The following is a 14,251-nucleotide window of genomic DNA, read 5'->3' on the forward strand; positions in this document are numbered from 1 at the left end:
CATCATCAATTTATATTCATACTTCATAGTGACTCAACCTTAAGACCAGTAGGTTATTAAAAATCCAAACTTGGGCTCTGTTCCAAAACCAATTGAGCTGATTTCCTGTCTACATCCAAACTGAAATGAACCTCATAAGTGACCAGTTTACAATGTTTTACAGTATATATCCAATGCTGCCATATATTTTGGCTATTTCATGGAAGTATAATTACACAGCCCTGCATCTTGAAAAAAAAACTGCTAATTTGCTCAAAAAAGGCCTATTATAACCTAATTTGATGACACTGAGTTCAAAAATATCATTAAAAACTTTCTGTATAATTTTTTTTTTCATACAAAATACATTTAATGTCAAAGAATTTTACATAAGCACAAGTTTATAAATAAATAATCTTTTTTTTTTTCTGTGGCTGTTTAGATGTAGTAAAACACCAACAGATGTAGCAGAAAACATCTGGGTCATCCATAGTAAAAAAAAAAAAAACCTAGTTAAAATACATTTATTTCATACTAATTATACTCCAAACCCATTAACATCGTTATTGACATATCACTTAATACTTACTGAAATTATAATTAAACTTTATTTGGCATATTTCTTTATTGCACAATGCACATTTGTGACCACAAAACCAGTCATAAGGCTCAATTTTTTGAAACTGAGATTTATAAATCATCTGAAAGCTGAATAAATAAGCCAGGGGTGTCCAAAGTCGGTCCTGGAGGGCCACCGTCCTGCAGAGTTTAGATCCAACCTTAATTAAACACACCTGAACCAGCTAATCAATGTTTAACTAGGCATACTAGAAACTTACAGGCAGGTGTTTTGGAGCTGATTGGAGCAAAACTCTGCAGGACAGTGGCCGAACCTGGACTGAATCTGGACACCCCTGAAATAAGCCTTCCATTGATGTATGGTTTGTTAGGATAGGATAACATTTGGCCGAGATTAAACTCTTTGAAAATCTGGAATCTGAGGGTGCAAAAAAATCAAAATACTGAGAAAATCCCTTTTAAAGTTGTCCAAATGAAGTCCTTAACAATGCATATATTTATGGTAGATGATCTTTACTTAATATCCTAATGATTTTTGGCATAAAGGAAAAAAGATAATTTTGACCCATACAATGTATTGTTGGCTATTGCTACAAATATACCTGTGCAACTTATGACTGGTTTTGTAGTCCAGGGTCACATTTCTTAATTTTATGCCTAAAAAGTGTTTTAATATCACTATTAATATGGATTGTATGATCTTTGTATAATATCAGTCTTTAAATGCACAATATTTAAAGTGTACCTAAAGATTTCTTGCAGTAGTTCCACTTTAACACAATCAAATATACTTAAATGTATCTTTAGTTGGCCCTCAGCACTACTTCCACACAATTAAAGTGCATTAAAGGGATAGTTCACCCAAAAATGAAAATTCTGTCATCATTTACTCACCCTCAAGTTGTTCCAAACCTCTATACATTTCTTTGTTGAACACAAAGGAAGATATTTGGAAGAATGTTTGTAATGTAACCAAGCAGATCTCGCCCCACCATATTTTTCCTATGGTAGTCAATGGGGGGCGAGATCTAATTGGTTACAAACATTATTCCAAATATCTTCCTTTGATATGTGTACAGAAATGTATACAGGTTTGGAACAACTTGAGGGGGAGTAAATGAAGACAGAATTTTCATTTTTGGGTGAACTATCCCTTTAAGTACAAAATTAGTTTTTCCAATTTAGCAGATTTTAAGTATACCAGTTTAGTACACTAAACGTACAATTGCAGGGTATTTTCATTTAGCAAATAAATATGTAAATGTATTTGTAGTTTACTTAGCACAAAATAAATGTATTTCAAATATTTTTTCTTTTCCACTATAGGGATGTTTGCATTTTCTTCTGTCACTGGCTATAGTTCTAACCCTGAAATCCGGCTGAGAATTGAACATATAGGTCAAAAAATTCTGTAACAAGTACTGGATTTAATTCAGCAAATATGATGCAGGGCGGTGTAATGCTTCCTACATTTTAGCACAGCTTTTTTGTCATGAGTGCACATACAATACCTTAAAATGCTTCCTACGTGTGTAGCTCACTAGGTTTGTTTTGTAACGAGTCTAAAAGTGTAGGAAGTACTTGTTAGTGCTGCATTGCATAGCACCACTCTATTGTTGCATAAGTGGGGGTTTTTTGTAAGCTGCTTGACACTCATTTTACTGCATATCTGTAGTGGCTTGATTGAATTCAGGTTTACAACTGGCACACTGCTGACAGCTATTTTGAACACACTGGGCAGCTGCCCAGCAACTCTATGGACTGTAATGACTCACGGTGAGCGACTATAACAAGACTGCCCCCATTCCTGACCTTTACATCCTGAGAGAGGGCTCTGAAGAAAACCACACGGCTAAAAGTCATGTCTAAAATTCACCAAACTGGCTACTGTAAGGAATCTAAATATAGTATGTCTTTGTGCCACGGTTTAATTGGTGATCTGAACAGGATTGGGGAGTACTACAACTACCTTTCTCAGTAGCAAGATACTTTATCCTAAGTAGCTTTATTTTTATTTCCGTAACCAGAAATAATTAAACATGCCCTCTAATATATAGCTTTGGCAAGTCTGATTCGTTGTAGTGAATCGGTTCGTTCGGATGTAAAAAATTGTATTTAGTGTATATGTCACTCTAATCAAGATTCATTCATTCAGATCCCTTGTTTTAGAGCCAGATAAATACTGCTCTGATTGAATTATGAATTGCTTTAATGTAGTTGTCTACTTTTTGTTTGTAGCTTGTTGTTTATCTAACTAGTTTTTGAGGAGTAGCTGCCCATCGATTAATTACTTTAAATCACGAGTTGCTTGTAGAGTTTTAAAGTAGCTGATCTGAAGTGGCTGTAATCTTTGAAAACCACGCGGCTGCACATCAGCTCTTCTCGTGAAGTCATAAAAGGAAGGAAGGGGAAGGAAGTTCAATATTTTTTTTCATTCAGTGTGTGCATTGATCTCCACTGCAAACAGCAAAACGATGTTGAATTTGGGTTCTCGAGGTCCCTTAAAAAACCTCTCTTCACATTCACAGAAACCGTTGAGCAAAATAAGCTAAGAAAACATGGGATTGATGCCCTACTGTGAAAGACTAAAGCGGTGAGCGAAAAAATATGTGGTTCCCAGCCCTCATTTCAAACGGCTTTTGATATTCCCGAGCAGGGTTTGAGAGAATTATGAAATGCAAATATTGATTTCCTGCATAGAATATAGTATCAGAATTGTTAAAAAACATTAAGGCATAGATATGCGCTACAATAACAAATGCACAAGATCTTGCAGATGTGTTGAAAGGTAATTTAGCTGCTTGTGACTGAATATCTGGAGTACAGTGAGCAGCATAACTTTTAATATGCAATGACATCTAAGGAGTTTATTCTGTGGCTTCATGCATAATGCATTGAAATTTGCGAATAAATTTCAAAGTACTCATTGTTTAACATTAATGCCGCTACTTCCTGTTGACAACATGTCTATGGGCTTTATCAGTAATGACTTTTGAAAGAGTAACGATCCATCATGCAAATGACAAAAGTGAAATGCTTTTCAAATTCCAATTGACATTTCAAAAAGACTTGTCAGTAATTGAAAGTAGCGGTTTATGTGACAGTATCAGTTTGGCATTTGACAAGCATGTCTGACTTCATTTGTCTTTAATTATTATCCTTGGTGGTGAATTAAGTCAAAAATAGATATGAACTCAATAAGTATGTCCTATACAGAACATGGTAGTGTGTTTTCCAAGACAATATCATGTACTGCATGGGCATTAACATCCCTAATTATTGGGGAGTGAAATACAACCTGGATTAATTGGCATGTGATTCACCCATGTTTTTACAAAAGCTTTCCCTCTATTAAAACAGTAGTACTTGTTGAGTGGGCGGCACATCAAAACTGAAATGAGCATTGTGTCAACAAAACTTATTTGCCAGCTCTGACCCAGCTAACAGAATTTTGTTATAAGAACGTTTTCTAAATATTCAGTGTTGGTTCTGGGAACATTAAAAACGTCCAGTTTTCTTGACGTTACAGGAAAGTTTTTATAAGGTATGATGTTCCTCAAACGTTCCTTCAACTTAATTTTGATTTAAAATTCAACATTCTAGGAATGTTGATTCGTAACATTCCAAGAACATAAAATGTCCAGTTTCCTTAATGTTAGTAGTCCTTAATCATTCAAACACCTGCTGTGAACAAGCACTGAAAGAAAGAGAAATAACACAAACTACAACTTTCTTCAGCCACAGCCTTAGATGAACTGAAGATAAAAGACATTAAATCTCTGAAGATCTGATTAAACAACTCCACAAACAGCATTACCAGCTTCACTTATTACTAACCAGACTGACTTTATTTCTGTCACGTTTACAGAAGCTCTTATTGAGAATTAACAGAGGTTTAGATGTTTGAGGTCACCATCATGGAGATCAGTGTTTGCTTTAGTTGAGCTCTTGACCCCTGACTATTGTAGAGTTGCTTCTTTATCAGCAATTGCAGGTGTTTTCAGAAAACATTTCTGCATTGATAAAGCAGATCAAAATGTCTGTTTTAATAACAGACAAATGACTATATTAAAGTGGTTTAAACAACTGCTTTTTCTTTAGTTTTCTTTACTTTTGGTATTGAAGTGTTATGAGAAGGAAATAATAAACTCAAAAATGTGATAAATCATTTTTAACACTGAAGTGATTTATGTTGGATTGTTCAAAACTATTTAAAAGTTAAATACCACACACTTAGACATCAGCACTCATCATACAAACCTCAACAATGGTGACAATAAAAAAAAATATTCAGCCGCACAATTTATTCATGCCGCAATGCATGCTGGGAACCATGAATGTGTTTTGTATGTTGGCATGAAGCATGTCACCATTGTTGTGTGTCATATGCCGAATGTTGATGTCTGTGAGTGTATAAATGACACAAAACATGTTTTAAACAAAAAGTTAACAAAGACAGTGTTGCAAATGATATTTTTCACATTGGTTGAGTTTGATACAGCATTTCAAATTCATAAGTTTGTAATTACAGAAAAAAAGCAGTTGTTTAAACCACTCTAATTTAGTCATTTGTCTGTTATTAAAACAGAAATGTTGATCTGCTTTATTAATGCAGAAATGTTTTCTGAAAACACCTGTGATTGTTGATAAAGACGCAACTCTACAATAGTCAGGGGTCAAGAGCTCAACTAAAGCAACCACCAATCTCCATGATGGTGACCTCAAACGAAACATCTAAATCTCAAACATCTGTTAATTCTCAATAAGAACTTCTGTAGACGTGTGACAGAAATAAAGTCAGTCTAGTTAGTAATAAGTGAAGCTTTAATGTCTTTTATCTTCAGTTCATCTAAGGCTGTGGCTGAAGTGTTTGTTCACAGCAGGTGTTTGAATGATTGAAAGAATGTTTCAGGAACATCATACTAACCTTTAAATAACAATCTACTAACATTAAGGAAATTGAACATTTTATGTTCTTGGAATGTTACAAATCAACATTCCTAGAAAGTTGAATTTTAAATCAAAATTAAGTTGAAAGAACGTTTGAGGAACATTATACCTTATAAAAACGTTCCTCTAACGTCAAGAAAACTGGACGTTTTTAATGTTCCCAGAACCAACACTGAATATTTAGAGAACGTTCTTATAACAAAATTCTGTTAGCTGGGGATGCCCCATAATCCAGTTCAAGGACAATAGAAGGTGTGAAATGCTGTGATGTTTGTCATGTGGTGCTGTTGCCATCATGTTCCTCACTCCCTAAAGACAACTACTATTTGCAGTAATTTCATAGCTGAAACAGCATTAGTTCATAACAAGACACCCTTGAGGGCTCCTGTCTTTTACGAATAGATGATTCCTTTCTCTGGTTGTCATCTTTCCAATTGTCATTTTTAAATTAGTGAAATGAAAAGTGTTTCAGGCTGGACTCTAGAGAGTGAGGTGCTATGGCGAAGACAGCCTTTTTGTCACACTGTCCATCATTTGAGAATATTATGCTTATGCCAAAAGAAATACAGCCTACAGTATCGTATTTGATACGCAATTTCTGAGGCTTGATCAAAAGTTTGAAAAACGTACTACAGGCCTTCTGTCGTCTGATTGATAGTTTAGACTTTTTTTAGCAAGTAAAACGCCTTTTAGTATATCTGTACAAACGTCCACCTTTAGCTCATGGTTCACATGTCTTTGCTGTGAAATCTTTACTGATTTTTTCAAGTAAACATAAGAATAACTTTGATGTTGTTAGTAATATTTCAAGATGAACACTTAGTGGACTGAAACAACATGACAGTATAAAAATCATATTCAAATGTGAGTATCAAATATGATCTTCAGGCTTTTGAGGAAGGTTTATTTGTACATCGCTCAATCATCATTGTATTGCATTGCTTTATATGTTTTAAAACTACAGAGCTTTGATCATAAAACTAAGCATTTTAAATATAATCTTACTAAGACTAAATATTATTGGCAGATATTGATATTTATATGCATTTTATGTAAGTATCTGCTGTACTGTTATAAAGATCTCAATGATTTCCATTACAAGCACCGGAATTTCATATTTTTGTCCATATAAATATCAGCATCTGCACCAAATTACATATTATCTATGAGCCATAAAAGCCTGATTTATAAAAATGATAAACGACAAAAACACATATGCATGCATCTTTTGAAGGTTCAATAAATAGTTCCATTTAAATAAAAAATAGATTTTTCAGGCTATTATTTATATGCCAGGCTTTACGGGATTAAAAAGTCTGATACCAGTTTTGTAAATGCTTAATTTTTGCATTCTCTTTTATGAATGCAGTAGGTGCCATGGCAGCTTGCTAGGTTTTGAAATAGAGCCAGAGCTAGTTATTTGTCATCCCATATTTATCTGTATACACTATTTACAATACACTTTGTTTCAGAGCAGCTTTACAGGAAGTTGTTGCTTTAGACACATAATTTGAACAGGGCAGAAAAAAAGGTATTCGTGGCTCAAAGTGATTTAGTCACTCGTCTTGATCTTTCTTTGACTGTAAATTGTAATTTCACATCATCAGATTAATAGGACACACTGATTAACTTATAATAGCTACATTAGTTCAACTGGTCCAAATCATTAGCTCGTAGTATAACCGATCAGTTCTGCAGTGCCAAGATAGGCTAGATTTGTTCTTTTTCCTCGCTGTGCTCAGACTTCTAGGCTGTGAATTGAATAAATCATGAAAAAGAAGAGGCAGTCACACTGTGCATAGACTTTATTGAGTGCGAAAGCTGGCAGGGATTGCTCCCATGCCAATTTATGACTGCACTATGATTATTTTATGTGTCTTTCTCATTAGACTTTAATCTATCGCCTCCTATGTGCCTTATTCCGTAGGTGAGGTATCAGAGCCCAGCAGGGTGTCACTCGTCTGGCAGTGGTCAAGATGTTGGCGGTGTGGGTTTTGGCATTCCTCCTCTACGGTCCAGCTATCATCTTCTGGGAACTGATGGTCGGAGAAAGCATCGTTCCAGAGGACGAATGTTTCGCCGAGTTCTACTGCACCTGGTACTTCCTGCTCTCTGCGTCTACCTTCGAGTTCTTCTCACCTTTCATCTCCGTGGCCTTCTTCAACTTCAGCATCTATCTCAACATTCAGCGGCGGAACCGGAGTCGCATGGCACACGTGGAGGCTGAGAAGGAGGATGGCTGGAGGGTCATCGACGGACAGGCCTCGTCCGTCTTCTTCGTCAAAACGCGCAAGGTGTCCTCCAGCGGGCCGGCGGCTGTTTCGGCCGTGATCGAAGACGACGAGGAGGTTTCACCGTCATCCAGCGGAGATCCCAGTAGCACCCACTCCGTGTCTTTGACAATGAAGACGACCATGAAGAAACGAGGATTGTTGAGTCGTTGGGTAAGGACGCGCATAATACGAGCGCAGGAAGCATCAAATGCATGCGCCCCTTGCAAAAGCGGAGGACAAGCACGCCTCTCTCGAGATAAGAAGATTGCCAAGTCCTTGGCAGTCATAGTGTGTGTTTTTGGGGTGTGTTGGGCACCGTACACCCTCCTTATGATCATACGGGCTGCCTGCAGTGGCACTTGTGTGGAACATCACTGGTACGAAGTCACTTTCTGGCTCCTTTGGCTCAACTCGGCCATCAACCCTTTCCTCTACCCACTTTGCCATAGTAGCTTTCGCCGGGCCTTCGCCAAGATTTTGTGCCCCAAGCGGCAGTCTGTTCGACCACATGAGGAAAGCCCTTCCTGCCAATGATAATCTGACAGCAACAGAAGGGATTTAACACTTTCACGCTGAATATTGAAGGATTAAATAAAAGCACCAAGGCAAGAAAGCGAAAAACATTTACGCCCAAGCAATTCGGCAATGGAAATCCATGTCATTACTTGATGGAGTAGCATGTTTTATTCTTCTTTGATGAAACTTAACTTTGATGAAGAAAAATAAATGAATTGTGAAGAACTGCATGGACAATTGACCTTTAATTGATTGATATGAACAGTGCAACCAAGCTGTTGTAATACGTTCATCTCGTCTTGAAGTAACATAGCAACAGAGATGTTTCACTCTTCTTAGCTAATGTAAGTTGCATGTTTTGGGACATCTGTGGTGAAAAGTGATGCAGATTGTTTTCAGAACATATTCAGTTGACTGTTTTGCCCATATCAACATTATTTATTGACTTCTGTAAATTCCACTCCAATGACTCACATGGTTCAGCGGAGAAGAGCTGATCTATGTGAGATGCATTACAACTCAAGAAAAATACAAGGTGTGCTCCTCCGCTAGATATGTGAGCTTCACAGTCAGCTCTATATTACCTGCTATGGACAAGACTGAAACTAATAACGTTTTATAATGGAAGTTTTGTGGAATTTTTGTGAAATGTGATTTAAGTTATTTATATATCTGTTTACAATACAGAAAGCAAGGAATTTTAAAGGGTTAATTCACTCGAAAATGCGATCTAAAGATTTATTCCAGATTTTCCATGGTATTTTTTCTCAAGTCTTCAATTCCCATCATTTTTATAAGATGAAAATCAATTCATATATGATGAGAACTGGAATGTAGCACAAGAGTCATATGGACAATTTTTTATGGTGCTTTTTTGTGAAATATAGATTGCAGCCCTAATCCCCATTATGAAAAATTAACTCTCTGGACATTCTGCAGCGTCTCTTTGTGTTTCATGGAAGAAATAAAGTCATTCAGCTTTGGAACGACATAAGAGTGAGCTAGTGATGGAAAAAACTTCAATGTTTGGGTGTACTATCCCTTTAGGATGTGTTTTTGTTTTTTATTTAAAAAAATAGATTTTTTACATGTATAACTCAGAATGTTTTGAAACTTTTTTTTATTATAATTTCAATGCTTTTTTTAAAAACATAAATCCTTATAAACACAACACAAAAATACACTTTATTGTTTTGTGCATGTCAAGTTTTCATCTTGGACCAGTCAGACTGTGTGAATTCAATTTCAAAGTAGTCGAGACTTTATAATTTGTGTTCTTTATGGATTTAACCAGGTTCTCCAACTGAGACCAATTTCATATTTGTAGCTATGATTCAGTACCTCCCAAGTTCTTTGAGATTAATTTTACTGAATTTGTTTATATCACTGAGGGAAAGATGGGTAATATCCCAAAAGCTCTAGAAATATATTTTTAACAAGGTTCAAAAGCAAGGTTTTAGTTTCCCCCAGAAAAGTCCACAGGATGATCTTTCATTTGATATTCAAACCATATTAATCAATAATGATAATCTAAATTTAAAAGTCCCAAAACACCTAGCAATCACAGTAGTGTTTTGCATACACCTCTAAAAATCAAATCATATCCCTGGAGCAGTCGCTATGCTTCTGCAGCTCTGGTCTTCTTTTTGCTTCAGTGAATTAGTAAATGGCTTTTTTTTCCAGATGGCTTTGAGAGCACTCCAATTATCAGTGCTGTTTGGAGCTCAAGTTAATTAAACCCCATTGACAAGCATCCTCATCAGATCCTTGAATTTGAAAATCTAGAATCTCTTAACCAGGTGATGCTGTTACACTATATGGTGTCTAATGTAAAGTGAACAAGGGGATAGACGTGGTCATTTACACGATCAATGGTTCCAGCATTTAGAGAGCAGTGTTTGAAGTGACTTCTTGATATTTTCTACTTGACACTTCAAGAAAAGATGTGGTTTAATGTCTCTTGCTTACATGTTTTCTTTTGTAGTTGTGCAGTAAATAGAAAAGCAGAAAATCGTGATGACGGTTAGATTTAGATTTAGATTATTAGGCATTGTGCATATGCACACAACTCTACAAAAACTATCAAAGGAAAGTGCTGCGAACAGGTCATACCACCACTGAATCGGATCAGCGTGAACCTTCCCTCTAAGCATCTCATTGCCTACGGATGATAACCTCCCACATAAATGTGTGGATGTCAGGCTGGCCTGAATTTACGCTGACAGAATATGATGCACGGAAATAAATCTGTGGCCAAATTTCTTTGAAGATGTTCCACTGAATTGCGACTCAAGCTGTTAGCAAGAACCAAGCTTAAGGGTTTAACATTACAATGCAGTGTTGGGGACAAGTTTGATTAGGAGCTTATATCATCACTTTCTTTATGATTAACACTCTAAGAAGGTAATTTACCCCACTGAAGATAAAAAACAGCTTAGACCACCATGACCATGAATTCCCTTTCAGGTCCAGGCTGGTTAACGCTGGTTTGGTGTTGGTCTAGATCAGTGGTGGCGAACTCCGGTCCTGGAGAGCCACAGTCCTGCAGAGTTTAGCTCCAACTCTGATAAAAATTCACCTGCCTGTAGCTTCCTAGTAACCCTTCAGACCTCGATTAGCTTGTTCAGGTGTGTTTGATTAGGGTTGAAGCAAAACTCTGCAGGACTGTGGCTCTCCAGGACCGACATTCGCCACCCCTGGTCTAGATTTCGGAACAACAACAACCATGTTGATCACCTCGTCTACCAGCATGGTTTTTCTGACGATGCTGATTGACCATAGAAGTTTTGCTGGCTTTGCTAGTTAAGCATCTTGGTGGTAAGTTTTTCCAGAAGAGGAATATGTGTGGATACATTCAGAAGTAGATTAGTTAAAATTAAGCTAGTTGGCCATGGAAGTTTGCTGACAATGCTAATTAAACATCTGTTTGTGGTTGACTTGTGTAGAGGAATACATGCGCATACAGTCACCAGACAGAAGCAGATTAGTTAAAAGAAACTTGTTTTTGGTTTAGTGTTTGGATATACTTGAGCCTTAGTTGATGAGGCTTTGGGGGTACATAGATCTAGATCTCCTTTCTCTGATTACTAATATGAAATCTCTTGGTTCCTAGCCTTCCGCAATCCCAAATATTTTAACACCTAATTACCGGCAGCACCTGCGGCTCCGGGATTATGACCCAGATTTTGCGTGACCTTTGCAGTTAATGTCACAGGCGTTCACCCTATTGTTCACCTTCCGGCACAGCAGGCACCACAACAGTCATTAAGGCTAACATATAGTGGAATGATAAAGTCAGAAGCATGATAGGGCAGTAGAGGACACAGTTTGTGCCAATTTAAAATCATTCAAGCACAACAAACCCCACAGGGGGGAAGCTGTCCTGCATAGCGGCGTGCTGTGCTTAATGTGCTATGTGTTATGTTCATACCACTACATTATGCAGCGTATTTTGTCAAGATTAAGATGTTTTGATTGTGTTTATCTTGCATTAGAGGTCTGGAACAGACATGAGTATTAGTTTGGTGCCAGTTTGATTTTCTTCAGTCACACAGCCTTTGCTGTCTTTTCTGTGGCAAAATGCAAGATGATTAGATTCATAGTGGGCAATCGATTTTTGCAAGTCCACATTTTTCAATTTTATCCCCCCTAAAACCCATCTAAGCAGTGTGGTTGTTGACAATGTGTAGCCATGTTTCCCATTGAGAAGTTTTTTTTTAACAGTTAAACTTAAAAAATGACTATATTCCCAATTTTCTGAAGCCATACTACAGCTTTATGGCAACGCATCGCACCCGGTTCATTGACATTTACCCTTAGACAACATGTCTTGACATTGTATTGGAATGTAAGCTAACAAAAAACATATTAAACGACACAAAGGTAAGTAAATAATAGGATTGTCACTATGATTAGCATGCTGTGGATAAAGACTACTAAATCTACCAAAATATTAATTAAATGGCTGCATGCTTACAACTGTTAAGCGAATATTTATACTTTTATTTATGTTTATGAATGATGGTCACTTATTCAGGCACCAGATTGTCTACACATCCAACCACCCTCCCACACACACTCTGCTGTAACAAATAAAAAAGAAAGTTTTTCTTTAGACAGATGGACAGTAATTTCATCTGTGACTCTTTTGTTCTGTTAGTTGCAAGTGTCAGGATAATTTGACTATCTGTTAAAAGATAAGAATATTTTAGCTCTGTTTTCATATTGTAGATCAGTGCTTGTCAGTCCTTTAAGGTAAAGTGCCACCTTTGATCAAATCAGAACATCTAAGTTTCCTTTCATTTTTTCATCATTGAATCAATTGTCATCTCTTTGAGTGCAAGCTTAAAGCTGATGCAATTCTTTTTGTTAAAATATTCTCTTGTAACCCCACTTAATATGCAGAGACAACTATAAGTAAGGCATTTGTAGGTGTATTTCCTCAAGTGTAAAAACTGTGGCTCTATCAATCCATTGCTGTGTTTCTGCATCAGTAAACGAGTTTCACGGGGACTGTTTGTCCAACCAATGGAAAATAGGAGGAGCTCTGTTAGAAAACAGCCATTATTTATGCATTATTTTCAGACCAGGCCTTCATGTTGACATCCTTGTTGGGTCCTTGTGTAGTTGAAGAGACTTCTAAAAGATCTAAAAAGCGTCAAATTAAGACTAAACTCTGTTTTGTATGGATAAGAAATGTGTGCTATCTGAAGATGTTTTATAAAAATAGATAGAAATACTAGTATACTGCATTTAAGTTGTTGCTGCAATGTACCAGCACAACCTGTTGAAACAAAAATCAGAGTTCGTTTACTTCATCATTAAGACTTGGCCTGACGTAACCTCTTTAACTTTGACTGTCATACAGATTCAGTCTCTACGGGTTTTACATCTAGAGTTTCTCTCTCTCTCAAGGCTGAAAAACTTGAGACTCGACTCCTGCCTACAAGGTGAAGAATTCTTGTCTTAACTGAGGACGAGGTCGGCTTTACTGTGCAATGGAGCGGAACGTGGTTAAGTGCCACGCTCAAGAATATAAAGGAAATGAAGGAAATATGAATCTAGGTTATGGGGATTCGTTTAAGAGTTCTTGCCACAGCAGCAAGTTGCAAGGGCATGTATCCGCATGCTGAGATAGTAGGTGAAAAAGGTTAGCATACTGTTGTGTTGTATGTCAACACCAAACTTTCTCAACAGGCGAAATGTCCACAGTGACAATGACATGATTCGCCCCATGCTCTCAAGTCAAGTTATTTTTGGAACCGGTGCTGCTGCACTGAATTTTAAAATGGTCTTGACTGGATTATGTGCAAATGGTTGAATAACCAATGCATTTTTATTTATGGTCCTAAATTAATTCCCAGTCCTCTTCTGCGAGATTATCGGATCCCAATTTTAAGTTCATATTTAGATTTGAAAGAAATTGGTCTTTTTTGATATGGAGCTTTTAAGAGATATGCTGCCTGAAATTGGACCTTTGGGAACAAAATGCAATCTGTGAGAGGCATTTGACAGAGCAATGCTCTTCTCAGGATATAAAAAAAATGGCATGATTGTGTGAAAAATGCCTATTAGATGACCTTTATTGAGGAAATACATAATTAACAGTAACTTGTCAATTGCGCTGAAGGTTAGAGAGCACCAGATGAAATGGAAGAGGGCAGAATAATGAATGGGATTGTAAAGAGGTATATTGCTGTGTTGTTTTGTTGGTAAACAGCAGGTGAAAGATTCCCCATTTTCACTCGCAATGGGGGTGCTGTCAGTTGGTTGGTAGGCGTTCAAACTGGACATTTGTAGGAATGTGACAAAAAAGACAACACAATAGCATTCGGCTGGACTTTCAACGTAATTTATGGCAAGACGCTGGCAGTCAACAAAAAGGCTGTTATGTTCTTTCGCTTCAGCTGGCATTAACAAGTAATTGGACATTGGACGTGCACTCACAGCTAAAA

General features: G+C 37.0%; 1 protein-coding gene across 1 annotated transcript; it reads left to right on the plus strand.

The window, feature by feature from the left end:
- The first annotated feature begins 7,425 nt into the window (after nt 1-7,425).
- Nucleotides 7,426-9,197, plus strand: LOC127521897 (histamine H3 receptor-like). Its single transcript, XM_051911370.1, has one exon. It carries the CDS (start codon nt 7,485-7,487, stop codon nt 8,313-8,315), a length of 831 nt encoding a protein of 276 aa, XP_051767330.1. The 5' UTR covers nt 7,426-7,484; the 3' UTR covers nt 8,316-9,197.
- Nucleotides 9,198-14,251: the final 5,054 nt, after the last annotated feature.

This window comes from Ctenopharyngodon idella, chromosome 10, assembly GCF_019924925.1.
Source record: "Ctenopharyngodon idella isolate HZGC_01 chromosome 10, HZGC01, whole genome shotgun sequence".
Classification (NCBI taxonomy): Eukaryota; Metazoa; Chordata; class Actinopteri; order Cypriniformes; family Xenocyprididae; genus Ctenopharyngodon; species Ctenopharyngodon idella.